Genomic DNA, 19,660 nt, shown 5'->3' with positions numbered 1-19,660 from the left:
GGATTCTGAGAAACAAGGATTTAAGACCAGCAGACTGACATAAAGTACTGTAAGAAACATATAAACATGTAAGAAACAAAAAATATGAAGTTTAACTTCTGAATTCACCTCTGACTCACTCTACTGCAAGATGAGACAATTTTAAGAAGTCTGAATACAGAGCAGGCCTGTTACTAAACTCTACTTGATCACCACCACTACATGATCATTACATGACATTTCTCACAGTGCGGTTTTACCATACACCTGAAATGATGTAACCACAGGTGTCTAATAAAGGCAGCAGTTTCGCTTTCTTCCCCCTCCATCCCAAGCCATAGGTGCCTCTAACCCTATGGAGAAGCAGGTTAGGGAGCTAACATGTGCCACTGCCCTCCCTGGCGTGATTCACCAGCACTCGGCTGAACATCGGTACCCACACGAGAGAAGTGGCTAAAACCCATGGCTAGGAACAGGGACTGGACTCTGCTCATTAGATTTGCCCATTCATCTACGCAATCAGGTTATCCCTGCTACTTTTGGAAAAGCAACTAATATCACCAAGTCACATCATTGCTAAAGGACTCGAACACTAAGTCAACAAAGGAAGACTGCCACCCATGCACACTCCAAAACTTAACTTCCTTGTCATATTACAACTGAAGCATCTCAGACATAAAGTGTCTTCTAGAAGACCACACTAACACTATCCCAATGCTTTTTAAGGAGAAAGCCCTGACTACTCAACACTGACATACGTGGTTCTGTGTTTTGTGGTGTGCCTTAGGGTAAAAAACTGAAATTGGTGGATATAAACGTTAATTCCCGCAATTGGATCCAGATGGCTGAACCTGTGTCCATGTGGGACCCCATGGAAGTTAAAGACATTCCCTGAAGGTGCAAAGGGTTGCTTGCACAAGTGCACTTGCACCACTGGGATCAAAATCTTTACTTTTGGGTCTAACACAATTACGATTCAGAAATGACACGTGAACCATGGCCACTTTAAAAACTGTATCTCGAGGGCCCAACACAATTTATGAGAGCATCAGAAGTCACCAGTGGTCTCACCCTTAGGACTACAGTAATGAACAATTCATTTTCATGCTACTAGAGGGAGCAAAAAGAGAGCAAACGAAGCAGTAAACCTTCTTCTTCCCTTTCTTCTCAATTATTATCAGGTTTATCTATAATTCATAGGTTTTACTATGAGAATCAACGTAATATCTGAACGGAGTTCAGATTTATGAATTTATTCGCTCAATACCCAAGTGAGGCTGATGGACAACGTTAATACCATTTTTCAGACAAAGGAATGACAGAGTGTAATTAACTGCCCATTTTTTTTTCTTTTTTTTTAAAATAGGTATTACCTAGAATGGAAAATGTAAGTGATTGGGGCATCCTTAAAAGTCACGGCATAAGAAATCTAAGATAAAAGGGGTAGTACATGGTACATAAGAAATCCTGAGTCACAGTCCCTTATATCCACTGAACACAAAGGTATATGTGATTCCAGATAACTCATCCTTCAAACTCCCCTTTCCTGGCTTTCACTGAGTGCTTGTTTTACGGCATTTAGGATTAGAACTCACATACTAATTTTCGAAGGACTTTTTCTCCAGGATGGTATTTTTACCTTACATCTCCTCTACATTTGTCATGTCCTCTTCAAAACTCCTTCTCTTTCTCTGTTCTAACTTAGTTAACTGGTTTGCTTAGACTCCTTTGGTGGCCAAAGGAAAGACAGACATAGGGAGAAACTGGCAATTCTTGGGATAATTCACCTCATGTATCTTAGACATATATGTTTTAAAATGGGATGGAGATGTCCACCTCTCTCCATTAAATGCAGTATGAACTCTACCTATCTACTTTACTGGTGAAAGGAGTCATACCAAGAGAAACATTGAATATTTATTTATCCATGGTAATATCTTTAGCTGTTATACTGAAAGCAACAGGTGACACTGAGAAATCAAGGCAACTATTTCCACACAGCTGATAAAAAAAGGTGGTGGACTGTGAAATGTATTTAAGAGCAGAGAAAAAGTAAAGAAAAAGAGACTCATTTGTTTTACAAGAGTTGTAAAATTGCTTAGTTGTTTGTCTACTCATATTTGCCATATGTGTACGTTTATGAAAATGCAGTCTGAGCGAGAGACCACAGAGGGTGTCTGGAGGCAACACAGGGCATGCTGATACACCCTTGACTTTAATGTATGAGACTTGTAATGATGGACTAATTTGGTTGAAGCACTAGCTTGGCAGAAACAAAATACTTATAGACTATTAATAGAGAAACTTTTCACAGAAGCTGTGACCTTTTTGACTTAGCATGGTTTACAGCCCTACCTCTGTTACAATTAAGGAGATGCTTGCTGCAAAGCAACACGTTTGTGTCTTTTTCTCCCAATTATAAAGAAGGGACTGCTAATGTAGAGCAACTCTTTAGTTCACATACTGATGCAAGTCCCTTCTGCAGTACCAAGGTGTAGTGAAACAAGGTAGGGGAAAACACAGGGTTTATGGTGCTCTGAACAATAATGTCCCCTAAAGTCCCACAAAAATCTGTCCTCAGTATTGACAGTCACTCTAGTCAAAGGCCTATGGAGATCTGAAGACAGTGATCTCTACGCTGTGATAATAAAACTAATTAATAGGAGAAAAGATTATCAGTCACAATGTTGCAGCGGAATTGAGTGTATTGAAGTGGTTACTTCCCTCCCTTCAAAGTTAGACATATGTAATAGATTTCTAATGATTTTGAGTATAATTAAACATTTAAAAACAGTATTGCAAATGCCTGATGGAAAACAGTTATGAAACACATCAAAGAGGATAGTCCATTTACTATTTCAGCCTTTATTTGCCAAGCCATGTGTCAATAAAAATACTGGTTGTTAAGGTCACTGAGACTAGAAAAACCAGGGAAATAACTGTATCAGGATCATTTTTAACACAAGTGGTTAAAGTCTAAAACTCAGGAAAATACGTAATGCAAAATATACATTTGCATTTTTAGACACATTAAATCAACTTTTTTTTTAATCGTAAAAGATACTTATTCATCTGACTCCATCTGCTCAAGGCTGTAACTCAGCAGCACACAGAACATTAGTGAAAGGACATATAGTCTAAAAGCGCAGGTGCATGGGATTAAACAAAAAAAAAGACATAAAACAATGTAAAAAGACAACAAATTAGCTCCAGAAATACAAGCTAGAGAGAGAAATTTGGAAATAATTAGCACAATTGGTACAGTAATCCCAGTTCTTCCTGGCACTACAGAAATGAGGAGTTCTATAGGGATATGCCGATAGCTCAAGCAGCAGAACAGCAACAACCATCATTTTGTCATATTTAAAAAACAGAGGGTTGAACAAGCTACCAACTCATTAGAAGCAAACGGTGAGAACAGTTAACCGACTGGTATTTCAGCAGTTTTACACTTTGCAACTATTTGTGCCACGAGAAATGATTTGTAGTGATGTTCTGAATGTAAAGAGACATAGAATAGTTCACAGGAAGCATGTTTCTTTAATTTATCCTATTCTTAGTAACAGATTCAAACAATGGCAGATCTACGATTGGTTTGGTCTCAAGAAGAGAGCACAGAGTGAAAACTCTCCCTGTGAAAATTATTTCAGCCCCATCTTTGACAGCTGGCCCACAATCATGTTACCCTGGGAATGCCAAATTTGTGAGATAACTGAGGGGAGATAGCAGAGCTCTGCACAGCCAAGAATGTAATGATAGGAAGTGATTATACACCATTTCTTCTAAGAACTGGAGGCTTAAACTGAACAGAGGGAAGAACTATTTTTTTTTTCATGTAACACATACTTGGAACTCATTGCCACTGCATACTGCAGAGGCCAAGAGAATAAATGGGCTCAAAGGAGGATTACACAAGTTCACAAAGGGCAGGGCCTTATATGGATATCAAACATTAAGGTCAAGAAATAGCCTCAGAGGCTGGAGGTGCATAAAATACTGATTTTCTGAAGCTATAAAGTAGAAAATGAATAGAGGGAGGAGATGTAGTTATTCCAGAGGAAGAATCACTCTGTACCAACGCCATTTTTCTGCTCTTTTGGTAAACACTAGACAGGTTACTGAGTCTGCTTGGACTGACTCAGTAGAAAGGATTTTAGACTTTGGTCAGTTGTTTCTACACACACACTAGTGAAACACGCCCTTTTGAAACCAAATGCCAGCTTTAGTGAAGGACTCCCATACGGGACTGGGATGACCTCCAAACTCCACATTCCTTGGGGCATTTACAAATACATGGCACGTGCAACAAATGACAGCTTTAAAAATGGCAGACCCAGGGAATCACACTCATCAGAAAGGAGAGGTTCAATTTGCAACATCCAGGCTATCCACCAGTCCAACAAGGCAGGGCTGTTCGCTGTACATTGTCCATTGTTTTGTTCAGGCCGAATCCAGATGACAAGCTGATGAGCATAGTACCATTTCCTATTCAAGAGTATTTTATAGTCCCACAAGGACATGCCATCTTCTCAGTATCATCTAGCCCAGGAAGCAGGTGTAGGGAGCATGAAGAAATATCTAAGGGCATGGGAAGGTGATGGGTGGGCTTCTTGGTCTCCATGGAGGAAGGGTGAGCAGCCATTGCCAAGGCAAATGGGGAAGGGACAACAGCAAAAAAGAATAGTACTAGAGTAGGCTGCTGAGGCAATTGAAGCATACTGGAAGCAGCAACGGGCAGTTTGAAAGGTTGAGAAGTGGCAGAGATTTCAACAGCTAGCTCAACTGAACAAGTCTCCTTGATCTCGTTGTTAAGACAATTTTCTCTAAAAACATCCCTACTTTAACAGCAGGATATCTTAGCAACTTTTGCTCATCAGGTCTGGTGGTAGCAGTAACAATACCATGGAAACGACTTTAATTTTCTCCATTGAAATCATTGTAGGGCTTAGTGCTTGCACCAAGATCATACACAACAGTATTTAACAATATTACCATGACACAGTGATGGAGAGGGCGGCTGGGAAAGGGGAACCTAAAAAAAAACACCCAACAAAAACCATCCACAAAATTGCCTGATGAGTCATTTTTGTGAAATGAAAAGTAATTTACACAGCAGTTTTACAGAAAAGAGAATTATGCAGTTAATAGGCGCTGCTGGATAATTACACTGTACATGAGGCCTTGCTTTTAGGGAAAAATATAAGCTAATAAAGAGTCAGACGATCGGTAATGGCAGGGCTTTTGGGAGATACCGGAGACACAAAGCTAAATAATTTAAAGCTAAGGAGTATAATGACCGTGAAACTGAATTATTTTAAGTTTATATTAATTCTCCACCCAATTACATATCTAACATTAAATCCAAAAGCTAGAGAATTCCCCTTAGTTGCAAACAACCACAGCGACAACGAGAAAGCCGAGGGGATGTGATCCCGAACATGACCGGACTCTGAATGCGTCCTCCCAACTGCTGTGTACATCCTTAATATTCAGAGGTCTTCTACAGAATTAAAGCCAGTTTACACTTCCCTCCAGTTACTGCTGGTTCAAGTAAGGTCTCTCCCTAAAACGGTCAACTGCAGTCAATCAATTTTCTTTGCAGCGCCTTTTTGTACCTTTCAAGCACCAGCAGCAGATGGCTCAGCCTGGCTGTCTCACTGCCACAGTCCTAACGGAGAAACCAGTGAAAAGTTAAACAACATTGAATTAACAATGAAAATGATGACCGGTGTAATGAGAGAGTTTCATTACCTTTGCGTTGTAAACAATTTAGCCCTGATTATTATTGACCTTTGGTGATGCTGCATCCAAGTAAAATGCGCTCTCTAAAAAAAGCGTGGTTATACTGGAAGACAGACATTGTTTCTGAGTGTATTCATAAATAAACCAGACCACTTCCCTTCCCGTGTTAGAGGTTTACCTTACAGCTGAGTTACCAGCATTCAGCAATCACCCTTACTTTGCGTCTGTGCAACAAACAATACAAGAACAACTTGACACAGTACACCTGGCAAATTATTGTTATTACTCTTATGGCACCCAAAAGAGCACTAGGTACTTCACAAAGTAGTTAAAAAGACAAACTATGTGCCTCAGTGAGCTAATATGCTGTGAAACAGTAGAACTACAGAGGGTGGAAAAGCAGGAGGAGGTGGTGTAACAAGAGGAAGTATACGGGTTACAGGAATAACATTAAACAGTTACTAATCTAGGAGACATGAGGTTCAGCGCACGCTGCCTATTCTTATTCCACACTGAGTTCAGAGGAATCCCTGTTACTGGACATTTTGTTAGCATGCTTTCCAAATCCATTGTTTTTTCCAAAAGTGCCATTTGCTCGCATGCTAATCCGCATCTTTTTTCGCTTAGGTTTTGCAGCCTGAAAGCAGATATATTTGAAAGTTTTGTCAGTTCCAAAGTAAATATGACTATTAAGGATTTACAGTTCAACAAACAGCAGCCACAGATTTTGAAGCTTTCACTGATTTCACAGTGACGGCACAATAAAGTCCGTGACTTCGGGCCAAGATGCACCAGGCCAAATGCACAGGAGCAGCTCGCTTCTCTACACACTACATAATGCACCAACAAACGACACAGAGTGGGACTCTGCACACTCGCAGTGCAAGTTAAAGAATTTGCAACCGACTTGTTTCTCTCACTCTTCATTTGATTTTTAGGGCTTACTGGTCAGGGAACCGCCCAGCCCACTTGGTGTAGCTGATCTATTCCCACTGAAGTGCTACGACGCCGTGTGAGCCTGCCACTCCCATGCACCTCCCTGTCCCCCAGCACTTCCCTCTCCTCTGCCAGAGGGATTACAGCATCCTTCACCTGCTGAATGCGTTGGGGACAGCCTAGGGGGGGAGGCAGAAGAGAGGAAGGTGCATTAAAAAGAAAGACCAGGAAAAACTACAGTGCTCATTACCGAATCCATCTACCAGTACAAAAACAATTGCCCCACAGTTCCCTGCTCTTTGGGCAACCGCATACCGTCCAGAACAAAGCACGCTGTTGGCGCCTTCGGACTATTAATAATAGTAAGGTATGTGCTGCAGCGGGAGGGAGAACCGCGAGGGGTGGTGCTCCACAGGGCTGGCATAAGGAATGGATCTGCTTCAGGCTGCCTGCCAAATGCACTGGAAAACTTGACTTTCCGGGGGCCGCCGAAGGATGCTTTTCTCCCGCCTGCAGTACTCAGAGGGCTTTTGCCCAGACCGGGCTGCACTGAGCCAAATGCAGGCGGGAGGTATTCCTGCTTGCTCTCCAGCCTCCCCAGCTGGTACTCCTGGCCTCCTGATGAAACAGAATTACTGGGCTCTCTGACCACCCTACAGATAAAAGCTTCCACTTCATCCTGCCATGCCCGTGGGGGTTTATAGAGGTCACTGGAGCCAGCGGTGACACCTAAGAAAGAAATCATTACCACTAGCCCCTTAACCCAAGGGGAAGCAAGAGGGACAGCAGAGCCTGCCAGAGGGACTATTCAGGTTTGTCCAGGACCCACTGCAAATATAGGGCTTAAGACCGTCTCACAAGATACAGAGGAGAGAAGAGCAAAATTCAGAATGTTTTGATGGAAACACCTCGCTCCCTGCTAATAGCCTTATATATCAAAGATTTTGGAAGGGGGCAAAGGCAGTAAACCAGCACTGAGAAAAGAAGGGGCACAAGAGAAAAAAAAAATTGAGATGCTAGTGTCCATCGGTGCACCATTTAGCATGGGGAGACATGTCCAAGGGAAGTAAAGTATGTACTCATGAACAACCTGCTGCCAGTTCAGGTCTTGGATCACCTTTAGGTTTCCACACACATGACATACCCCTGAGATGCAATGTGTCCCTGCTAGGGTGCTTCCTCCCCCTTCAGATGGCTGACAAACTGTAGGACAATGCCCAGAGAAATGCTTGCTGGCTTAGGTAAAAGGATTGCAGACGGCTAGCTGCTAGAAGCATTACTAAATACCAAGTTTACTCTCATGGCTGTTTGTATTTCTGGTTTGTGTATAGCAGGAACGGTCAGGCAGGGTGAATGCTTGCTGTTGTGCAGATCTGCTGCAATACCTCATTTTCACCGGCGGAGCTGATCAAGGCTTCCCAGTTCATTTCTCCCGGCAGCCTACCCTTGCTGCAGAGATGTGCTGTGGCACATTGAGAGAGAGCCCAGCTCCCTACAGAAGTGCATACAGAAAATTTATACCTTGCCACAGGTACAACCTTCAGCTTTCAAACCACTAGCACTGACTCCACAGGTAGGAGAAGCAATTTGGCTTCCATGTGTACTGAGCAGAAAGAATCTGAGATATCATCTATTTTGCAAAGGATTAAGGCTACCAAGTGTCTATCTTAAAACATCAGTCTGCCTCAAAAATACAAACATGCAGTTAGGGTTTCCAGGGACACATTATCTCACATTATGGTACATGCCAAGAGGTTAATCTAAGCCTTGGAGATATGTTTTGAAACTGGTTTTGTTAAGCCACTGTCATCTCCTAAATATAACTTTGTTTTCATTTAAAAAAAAAAAATCCTTTAGGAGTTTCCTCTGAAAAAAATAGTTCTTTGAGGCTGTCTTGAGGATTCCTGGAAGTTTTTCCTGTGTTCTAAAAACTTCCCTTGCGAAGCCCCGCAGCCATACCTCCTTGGCGCAGGTGCCCAGAGAATGCAGAGACTGCACGGCTCCTGCACTGGCCACCCCCAGCTCTACAGCTCGAGGTGGCCCTTCCTGACCAGAGCTAACTCTCTGCCCAAATAATTTCCACATGACTTCGCAAGCTACTTCTTGCAGAGAAAAGCTTAGCTGAATTATCACCTCATTCCAAACTAGTTCCTATACAAATAAGAAAGCCCGTGAGCATAGCACCGAAATTTATTGAAATGCTTATTTTCCTGCAACGGTTGACAGAGTGCATATTACTTTTCAGCAGCTAATACAATTTTGTCACCATTCCTATAAAGGACCAACCACAGTTTCTCTCTAAGATGGAGCGCACCTCTATGCTCACACAGCCGATATACTTCCAGGACTCTTTATTAACATTTTCCCTACGATGGCTGCTGCAGCTGAGCTGTTCTGCACAGATTTTCTGCTCGATATGGGGGGTTGGGGAGAGGGGCGCTAATTACACAGAGAGATGGAGCGGGGCCAGGCAGCCCCTCTGGTGCACTGTCTCCTACATGCACAGCCTCCTTCCTGCTGTTTTGCAGCTACAAGGATCACCTGTTGGTCTTGGCGCTCGCCCAAGCTGGGGCCTAGCGGAAATGACAGAATCAGCTAGAAATGAGAGCCAGCTCCTATTCCAGCCACCCAAATGAGGGAAATACAAAAACAGATGATGGCAACGTGACCTAGCTGCTGCACGCGGGAGCCAAGAGGGGGTGGGGTAGAAGGGAATGGAGAAAGAAGGGGTATATGCCGGAAAAAAACCCACAAAACAAAAAAAAAAACCCAAGCCACTAAAAGGAAGCTTTTTTCCTGCTGTTCTTCTCTTTTCATATTGAGCACAGCAAAAACATTAGGAGAGTTTTTCTCCATATGAACACCTGCCGATAGGGAGAACTAACTACCTTGTTCCTGCTCCTGCTGGGGATGTCGGATGTTTCCATCTCCCACATGAGGGATGTCAAAGGGATATTCAGGTACGTGGCAGAAACAATCTGCCTGTTTCAGACCGGCTCCTCTCTGTACTGCATGGCGACACACCAACTGTTCAAAGACCTGTGTCAGGAATTCCCTTCTCCCATAACAACAGTGCTCAGCAAAACCTTTTACTTGATATTTGGGTGAGCTGCAATGTTATGCAGCAGAAGGACTAAGCACCACTCGCCTCTCATTTTGTTTTTCTGGACAGAAAAGCAGCTAAGTAACCCAATAGGAAAGGTAACCATCACTAACAGTATTTAAAACAGACGAATGCTGCCTTTTAAATGATAAAAATACAAGCTAATTACACATTGCATTTCCAGATATAACTAGTTTCATATAAGCTCTTGGAATCTACATTTACTCGAAGCAGTAACCATCTTAACATGCAAAATTCCTCATCAAATTTCTCTGGACCGTTGAGTTCAGTGACACCATAAATGCATACTCTCTCAAATAGCTTAATAGGCTTTAAATGAGCTTTTAAGAGTTTCTTTTTTAATCAGTAATTTTTAGAAACAATAACAATAAAAGCAGGAAAAACCTAATTCTTAAAAGGAAGTTTTTTCCCTCTCCGAGAGCAATGGAATGGGTCCCCAGAGCTTACTTCTTCCTGAGAAAACACTTAATGAATAATCAATGCACAGTCCGATTCCTCAAAAAGCACCGAGCCTTCAAACACACCCAGTGTTCAGCAATCTCTGTGACTTTGGTCTTTAAACTGTAACACTTTTTGCCTTGCCCTCCCTAGTTTCCCAAGCTTCCTTTATTTCTGTTCTTTCTAGCAACTAGGTAGGTAAGCAGAAGCAAAATTTGAGCAGTGGGAGCAAGCTGGGGCTAATTTGCACCTTATGAATTATTCAAGCCCTCCTGATTCCTGCACCTGCACCGAGGCAGGAAGCTTGCGAGGAATAGTCATTACTCTTCTCTTGGGTTTGCACAAGCTCGGTTACTGCTCAGACACTTTGTTCTGTAACTAAGGGTGTCAGGTCTTGTATTAAGCAGTGGAAGTGGGGGAAAAAAAATAACCTCACATTGTCAACCCCCCCTCCACTGCCCCAAACCCAGGATAATCATTCAACCCCTTCTGAGGCAAACAAATTGTAGTTTGTATCAGACTGCTGAATTCATCTCACATATGCTAATCCGGATCAGAGCATCAGCAGAGAAAAAACGCATGTGTGCATGAGCTAGTCTTGTCAGATATTTACTCAGCTGTATTAGACTGCACGTTTAAACTTCTCCCTAGCTCCCTAGGGAGTATTTCACGTGCATCAAGTATTTCACATGCTAACTTGATCATTAAGGCATCCTTCTCCACAGATACAGCACAAATAAATTCTCTCTCTGGCATTCTGGCTAACATCAGGGGTAGTAACAGTTTAATACTATTGGAAGAGCCTATATCGTGCTTTCAACAGGATGGATTTAACGAGCAAATAGGTCTTTTCCATCTTCATCTACTATTATCTTGGTAAACAGAACGTGACACCTAACTGCAAATCCAGATATGACCCATGAATCTAGACAGCCATTAGGAACATTTGCACAGACCAGATACAAACCAATTAGCACTATGAACATTTTAAGATAACGCCATTTTTTTGAGTTAATATGCTAAGGCAAACAGATCTAAAAGTATTATGCAAATTCAAAGCAGCAAACACCATCTTTACTGCATTTCATGTCCACAGTTGTACTGAATATCTTTGGGTCTTGTCCTTTATTAACATGCCGTTACCGAAAAGTTCTCCAGTTAAAAGATCGTCTCATTAATCCCAAGCAGCTAAGCATCATGCTTTGATTGACTCAGTAAAACAGATCTGCGGCAACTGATAATGAAACCTCTTTAATCCCCTCTTCTAAAATAACGAGTCAAACACAAGTGTTAAGCATTCAGAAAGGTATAGTCAACCCTTATCAAATCTTTGCTCTTCTTCTTTCTATGCCTAAGAAGTTAATTCATTTTCCTTTCGACGCAGAATGCATGATTGGTCCTACGCTGCTCTTATTTCATTCCCATCCAATAATAGGTACTCTGGCTCTTTTTTAAGGTATTTTAATCGGGCATGTAAACATGTTTTATTCTTTGGTGCTCTTTCATTCAGCATCATTAATCCCCAGCATGAAATCAATAGACTTAAAACATTTAATCACGTCAAAATGCAACATACAAATCCACAAATGACTTTAGCTCATCACACACACTGAATAGCTTGCATTTGGAAACTATCCCTTCTTTTTGCCATGGGAATCAGCAAACCCTAAGCTGGTCTTTCATTGAAGTAAACAGATTCTCTCCAAGTATTTGCCATTAGGCAAAAAAAGATGTTGATAAACAAAACACGGGATTTTCTGTTTGCTCTGTCATCTTTTTTCATCCTTTGCAGTCAGATTGGCCTTATGAGAAATACTTACACTTGTTTTACCGTAACCTCTTGACAATATGCATGTTTAAAAAAGTTTAAAAACAATTACAGTAACTGGGTTACAGAATGTACTGGAGGTGCAAGGGAAAAGGAAAAACATCTTTGCAGTTGTTTATTTTCCTTTTTTAACAGTTAGCACACATTGTTTCTCTGCTTGAAAAGAATGCATAAGGGACAACAATCACAGTTGCTTTTAAAAAAAACAAAAGAAGAGAATTTGCTCTACTTTATATATGATTTCTAAAGCTACTGGGATACAGAAAGTGACAAGAATTTCTTTAATGGGGCAGAAATTGTGCCTGAGATGTAAAAATTAAGGACAGTCAGATCCATCATTTTATAGGCAAAAGGGCAGAAACAGGTAAGCAGGGAAAAACGAATACTCTAGATAATGGAATAACATCTTTAATTTTACTACATTAAAAAGCACTGAAAGCTTGCTCATTTTTAAGGAGAAAATATATTTTGGAAAGTGAAATATGTGGAGAAGTGTGGAAACAGGCATGCTGAAACCCTAATTTGGAAGGCAGGCACCCAAAAGCCTTCCTAGATCCATGTCTGCATTCCCACCCACTGTCCCATGAACAGTCCTACCCAGCAGGTCCCTAAACTCATGAGGTCCTTCACTGTGAAGCTGCAAGGGCAGCTTACCTTTGGGCACCTACCACAAGGCGTACGTTCACACATACTCTTTCAGGTAGGTGCCCATTTTCCACCTACAGGCAGGGCAACGTCCTGAACTTTGCCGATGTCTTCTGAAGAAGCTCATAAAAGGCAGGCAGAGTTTTGATGGTGGTGGCACTGGCAACTTGTTGTATTGTAGCCTTATGGTCAAGTAATCTCCCCAGGTAAGGAGGGACTTTGGTTGTAGGTCCTTCTCAGACGGAAGGCTTGATTCAGCATCTCCCCCATCCCAGAAATAACCTGGCTGTAAGCACTTGAGGTCTCCTGCATGAGCATCCACGGAAGCAAGGCTACTCTGACACCAGGAATGCAAGAACCATGAGGCTGAAAGGTGGGGTAGAAAAGGGCATCCTGGCTCCATACTAGAAATCTGGACACTCGGCTCCGAGAGGGGAACAGTGAAAGCTCTATTTCAGTATCCATAGCTGTTTCTGGCCTAATGTTGCTCCAGGGAACGGAGCCTACAGTCCCAGTCTTGTCCATGCTCAGGTAGGATTCGGGCTCTTCTTGCCCACTCTCCTTCCCATCCCCGTGACTTCTGTGCTCCTGTCTATACAATGGCCAATATTCAGCTAGAAGGAAGATGAGAGACTCCACTGATCCCCAAGTATTTCATGTGATTAGGCCTGTGCCAAGGATCCTAATGACTAAAACACCTCTGCGATGCTTGTGCTGAGAACCTAAAACTCAGGTCTCCTACTTTGTTGACAAGCTAGTTAACAAAGCTCTCCTGCAAAAGGTGGGAATATTGCTGTTGCTGCTGCCAGCTTGTTTTTCAAAAGAATCATCCCTGCTCCGTTATCATCCAGAAAGGGCTATGCGGACTACCTCTGAGTGAAACAGATGCTTTTAGTTCCTACTGGTTCCCTATATAGTCCATAATGACTTATTTAATGTAACTGGGCTGTATTCCTATGGAAGCACTTACGTTCCGTAGGCTGTCACCGAAGAGGAGTATATGCCTAAACTATATTATATTGGACATTAGGAAAAATTTCTTTACTGAAAGAGTGGTCAGGCCTTGGAACAGGCTGCCCAGGGAAGTGGTTGAGTCACCATCCCTGGAGGTATTTAAAAGACGTGTAGATGAGGTGCTTAGGGACATGGTGTAGTGGGCATGGTGGTGTAGGGTTGATGGTTGGACTCGATGATCTTAGAGGTCTTTTCCAACCTTAATGATTCTATGATTCTATATGGGTGGGGTATCCCTTTTGCTTGCTCCTGAGACATGCAGCTCTCTCCAGTGATTATAATGGGGAATTCAGGTGATTTTCCTCAGAGGTCAGACCACGCTGCGAATCTTAACCTTAACATACAGGTAGAAGTTTGTGTCCGAGTGAGGCACAAGTGCTATTTGCTCAAGTGTTAAAAAAGTTTTGTGAGTATGTAATAGAGACACCATTGCCTTCAGTGTAGCACAACTTACTCTCACTACAGCTGAGTGAGGGAATGAAAATTTCATAGCAGGTATGACTAATCTGTACTTTACTGTAAGTATCCAGAGTCTTAGAGACCTCCTGATTTTGCAGTTTTTCCCACTGAAAGTAACGTTTATGCACTGAGCTGCACGGAGGAAAAGGCATAGATTAGGGAACAACTTCAAATGCTTTGGCTATCCTAGATGCATTAATTTTTCATTACCTCATTTATGGGGGGGTGGGGGGGGAAATCAAACCACAAAAACCTTAGGTAAAACTAAAGTATGTAATGAGGACATTCCAAATCAGGCAAAGAGAAGATCAAGCATTTTCTTCTGGCAGTGCTCTTAATTATTACCAGTAATGTCCTATTTATTATTATCATCATTATTCTTTATGCTTTTTCTTTAAAAATGATCCAGATTGTCTCCCCAAATGTCTATTTTTTTTCTGTTCGACAGAGGCTAGATTCACTCACTGTTGAAAGCAATCGAAGTTTAGACATAAGCCTGTGCTCTGTAGTTACAATTTGGTTCCAGAGATGAATTGCAAGTACAGACTTGGGCCCTACATTCCTACTGACTGAATGGGAATCCTAACAAGTGAAACAGTGTACTCTGCAATGCTTATTTTCTTTTTGAACTGGTGACAAGTGAGAACTACTGCTTCGAGTTAGTCTTACAAATGGCAGGAATAAAACAGAACAGTGCAAATGTTCGTCTTTCAATAGTGGAGAGTCAAAGCAAACTAAGGTGAAAATGGTGTCCGGCAGGGTAATTCAGACCAGGAGAGTCATCCAACTCCACAGCAGCTTGACCCTAACATAGACCCAGAGGCAGTGCTACAGCTGCCAGCTAGACAGCTAGCCAAGAAGCTAGCAGAGGTGCAAGCCAAGAAGCCAGCCATGAACCCACATGCCATTGGCAAGAAAGCTATATTCCAGAATTTGGCATCTGGGTCCTCCAGCTGCCAAACATCTCCCATCTGGCCGAGCCTGTGGAACAAAGTGTTAAAAAGAAGAACACGGGTAAATTATACAAGAGTGAAAGCAGTACCGATTGTGAGACACCAAGGACGAAGAGGCACGTTGTGCCCGCCAACATCTGAAACTCACACATAATATCACTTTGTCACCAGTGAAATGGTGGATCAGGGCACTTCTGGATCAGGGGAGGCAGTATGGACAAAATGCTCAACATTTTACAGGAAAAGAACAGTTAGACATGTATGAACTGCAGCAACAGTCCCAGCCTGTGGCCATCCACGGAGGTCAGCAGATGCAGAACATTTGTGTGGGATTGGTTTTGAGTAAAACTTACAGCTTTTAGTAGATTTCATGAGCCCAATAAAAAAAAGGGAAAGGTTCCTACAAAAAAAATTTCTTCAAGACTTTGTGATCCATTCTGTTCCCCCGCCATCACAAAGAAAATCAAATATCTAAGAATGTTTCTGTACCTTCATAACTAGAATACCATAATTTTGAGTGTAATTTTATGGAAGAATAACTTCCTTGAAATTTAGTGGAAAAAGATAACTTCAGTAATACAAAATTGAAAAAAAAAACCAAACCCAAAACTGGGCAGGCATGAAATTTCATTCAAATGAAATACATGCACTCACATAGCTGTATTCAACTGTAGCAGAATTCACTTCTGACAAGCAGTTACTGTTCCTAAACTGCAATAGGGCCGTACTCCAAGAAGCAAGACCAGCTGTGAGGAATACTCCTAGCAGTGCGAGCAGTTTTAAGTGCACCGTAAGAATTCATACTTTCAAATGATACACTGACTTAAATATTCATCTCATTGGCCTCATTTCCACCTTTCATCCATTAGTAGGATCTCATATTCATTGCTATGGTATGCGTAAACTCTACACGTAAATTCATGAGCAATTTTTTGAGCAAAATATTGACAACATTAAAAAAAGCAAAAATTGACAACATAAGCCTCCTTCTTGAAAATGCTTCCTGTAGAATAGAAGCTAATATAATTGGTGATTATACAGAATATTATCGCTATTTTCGGCTAACGGAGCCTGCATTCAAAATCTGAAATACAAATTTATTTTAGAAACACAATATTTTGGGAGACTAGTAGGCTCTTCAGAATAATTTCTAAAATTGCACTGATAATTTCAATCAGATCAAAGAAAATTCTAAGGATTTTTAAAAAACCCACATATCATCTCAATTTCATACCCAAGGAAGCCTTAAAAGCTTTGTATTGGCTTTAACAGAGAAGTTGCTGCTGCTGCTACGTTGAAAATGTTTGAGTAATAAGATCCTGCAAATTTTTAATATAAATATACCAGTTGTAATGCAATTAACTGCAAATTGAAGATAGGAGTAGATTTGAGGAACGATTTCTGTATTTGACTACTCATTAGTAATTTGAAAGTGTAATTGCTCTTAAACATGCCGTCTTCTTAATTTTATTATGAAGCTTAGCTCTACTCATAAATGTGAAGAATCAGATTTATTCTGCAACTTATTTGCTTACACTGAATGTGTGAAGTTGTTTTTCCTTCTGTACTCCTCAGATAGAGGGCCCACGGATTACTGAGAGTAGATAAAGCAGTGAGTTGGTGGATTTACACTTGTCACATGATGAACATGACTCAAAGGCATCTTTTTAGGGGCTCACAAAACAAACAAAAGAAGCGGGGACAACAAACAAGCAAGCAAGCACACTGAGAGTGGACATTTCATTGCACACTACTTTAAAACCCAATAAAACAACAGCAACGAATCCAACAAAAACAGGAACCCTATCAGTGTTGGTACATCCCTTCTGTTATATGACATCATTTCTACTTGGGCAAGTGAGGTGAACTCGAGGCACTTTATGGCATCGCAACACTCGCTGAAACCTCCCAGTCACCCCCCACTGGATTTGTATATAAGCTCTGCACTCTAAAGCAGGGCATCTACTAGGCGCATTACACAGTAAGGTTTTAAAATTGTGGCTTCCTTGAAAAAGAAGTAAGGAGACATTTGCAAAGACCTCTTCCTACATTTTACAGCTTTGCTTGTCGACTGTTTCATGGTAACTGGCAATGACCCATTATAACATGAGCTGTGTTGATTCACGTTAACTTTGCTACTCGATTTCAGTAAAATATTTTGAACATTTTAAACTGCATTATCAAACATTAGACAGGATTTTGTTTCAATTCTTGTATTTCAGTCATTGGGATTTGGAAAAAAAATTTGCAGCTTTGATGCACACCACCACCCTCCCAGCCCCAAAATACAAAAAGCAATACCAAAAATCAACTTGGGACCTTGCCCAGCCCCGCATATCCCCCAGCCATGACATAAAGAGGGAAGAAAGCTGAAAAGCACTGCTACTAGACTTTGTCAATAAAACAGAACATTATATAATACACAATAAAATGCTTCATACCTGGAGTTGAAAAAACGAAAAGGGTTAACAGCTGACCTGGCACAGCCCCACATGCTCTCTCTGGAAATTGAACACAGACAATTAGGAATTTTAAGTTACCCCAAACAATTGCAGGGGACTTAGACAAGCTTGAGGAACACTTACTGCAAAGTAAGCACACAGCCTCAGTGTGCAAGGGACTTTAGGATTTTCCCATTTGCTTAAAACTCCTTCTTAAACTGAAATTACTCTGTAGCAGTCCCAGCTAATGCTAAGCAAGTAATTAGGAGCTCTGCCATTAATTTGCATGGGAGCAGAGTCAAAGCTTAAGGGCCCAGGTGTCACTTAGTGGTAATTCTGGATCATGGTGGATCATATTTTCTTATTAAAAAATAATCAGTGACAAAGAGGAAAACATTAACGAGAATCTAGAGCAGGCAGACATTGCACGAAGAGGAAATAGAGCCTGGAGCGAACGTCCACTCCCAGAATTCTGCTGCTTGAGTAATATTATTCCCAACAGATCACTGAAAAACCTAGATTTTAATGTTTTTTACTTAAAACTGAGACTCCAGGGAAAATAGATCATCTTCCAGAATATTATTTGGAATATTGAACAACACAAATATATGATGTCATAGCTGTATAAACTCCTATGTTGGGATTTGGACTACGTGGAATGCTCCTTTTCACTGACAAATTCTGATCTACTGCATGTGCTCAAACAAGAAGCATCATACACAGCTGGCTTTTGGAAACAGTTCCACCACGTTAGCAAAAAAAAAAAAAGGAAAGAAAAACCTGTAGAAAGCCAAGACCGTGAATAACCCCCTTCAGTCCTTCCCTCTGTGGTTTAGACCCCAAACGTACCGTGAAATTAGTCTGAGGCCAACGCCCAAGAAACTAGCAAAAATATTAGAATAACAACATGAATTGTAAAAATGTTCTAGCACTAGCAGTTCAATGCATTTACACTGGAAACATTCTGAATCCTTTATATGCTCAATTAAAATGGACAGGTTGGCATAGTAATTGTGGAAAGAGAAAAGGAAATTTTCAAAGCAACTTCTCTTGATTTATGTAATTGCACTTTCCATTGGGCCTTGGAAACCTACAAATAATCTATTTGCTCCCAAGATTTTGCACTGCATCATTTGAACCTCTCACACTTCCTTGCTTCAGTACAGTAAATATTGGTTGTCTTTACTGTTTGCCTGATTTTGCTATTTGTTAAATGTTAAATTTCTGATAATGACAGAAATCTGCTATCAAGATGACAAAATGATGTAAAGAATTTTCAAAGTCTAGGTTATTAGCTCTATTAGTTATTATCACAGCCTGACACTGTTTTTTTCCACCCTGTTTTTCCACTCTCCATGTAGAGTCTCTTCCTTCTTCAGAAACATATCTCAGGTACCTGTCCCATGGTATCACTAGGTACAGATTTTATTTCACAGTTCGTCAGTACCTAATCAAAGGGCACTGGGACAAAATCTCCCCTACCCCATTAGCCCTCAACCGAAATCAATATGCACTGGAAGAATGGCAACTGGAAACCAGAACATTGACCGTTCTCTCCCATGTCAATTAATTTACAATCATCTCCGTCTTATTGGAAAAATATTTATTCCTACAGCTGATACAAACAGCAATACATTACCCAGAAGTCAAGACTCTAAATTTTGTACACTTCTTTTCATAAAGGTACCTTTCTAACAACTAAGCCATAAGGCAGGCAAAAATACAGTTGGGGAGGATGATAAGCATTTGCACGTTGAATTTTTGTCAGTGGAAAATTTAGCAGACAACTAATACTCTGGTTAGAACCTACAGTATCCAGGCACTGAAATGAAAGACACCCAGACATCCTCCAACCAACCTCACAGACACCTAAAACTTACTATGTTCCTCCCTGTTTGGCCTGAAAGCCAAATGGCTGTGGCCTCCCACCCAGCCTCTGCTCTGATCCAGAAACCTCGGGGAGAAATGCCCAACCCTTGCCTCTGGGACTTGAACCTTATCTGTGCTGTGAAAATGGCTAAAACACACCTGACAACATGAACTCAGCATAAAAGGGATCTGTAACAGCCACTTCCCAATCCAAAATACAAGTGTAGGAGGA

General features: G+C 41.3%; 1 protein-coding gene across 8 annotated transcripts in view; it reads right to left on the bottom strand.

The window, feature by feature from the left end:
- KLF12 (KLF transcription factor 12) overlaps nt 1-19,660 on the bottom strand; it is a 253,663-nt gene that overhangs the window by 43,733 nt on the left and 190,270 nt on the right. For 4 of the 8 annotated variants that reach the window (XM_075139016.1, XM_075139005.1, XM_075139037.1 and 1 more), the window contains exon 6: nt 17,560-17,619. The exons of the other annotated variants lie outside the window; for them this stretch is intronic. In XM_075139016.1, coding sequence (XP_074995117.1) covers nt 17,560-17,619 — 60 coding nt within the window. The remainder of the gene's footprint in view (nt 1-17,559; nt 17,620-19,660) is intronic. 8 annotated transcript variants of the gene reach the window in all.

Source organism: Calonectris borealis, chromosome 1 (assembly GCF_964195595.1).
Source record: "Calonectris borealis chromosome 1, bCalBor7.hap1.2, whole genome shotgun sequence".
NCBI lineage: Eukaryota > Metazoa > Chordata > Aves > Procellariiformes > Procellariidae > Calonectris > Calonectris borealis.
Note: the sequence above shows the minus strand (reverse complement) of the source record. Positions and strands in the feature narration are given on the sequence as shown.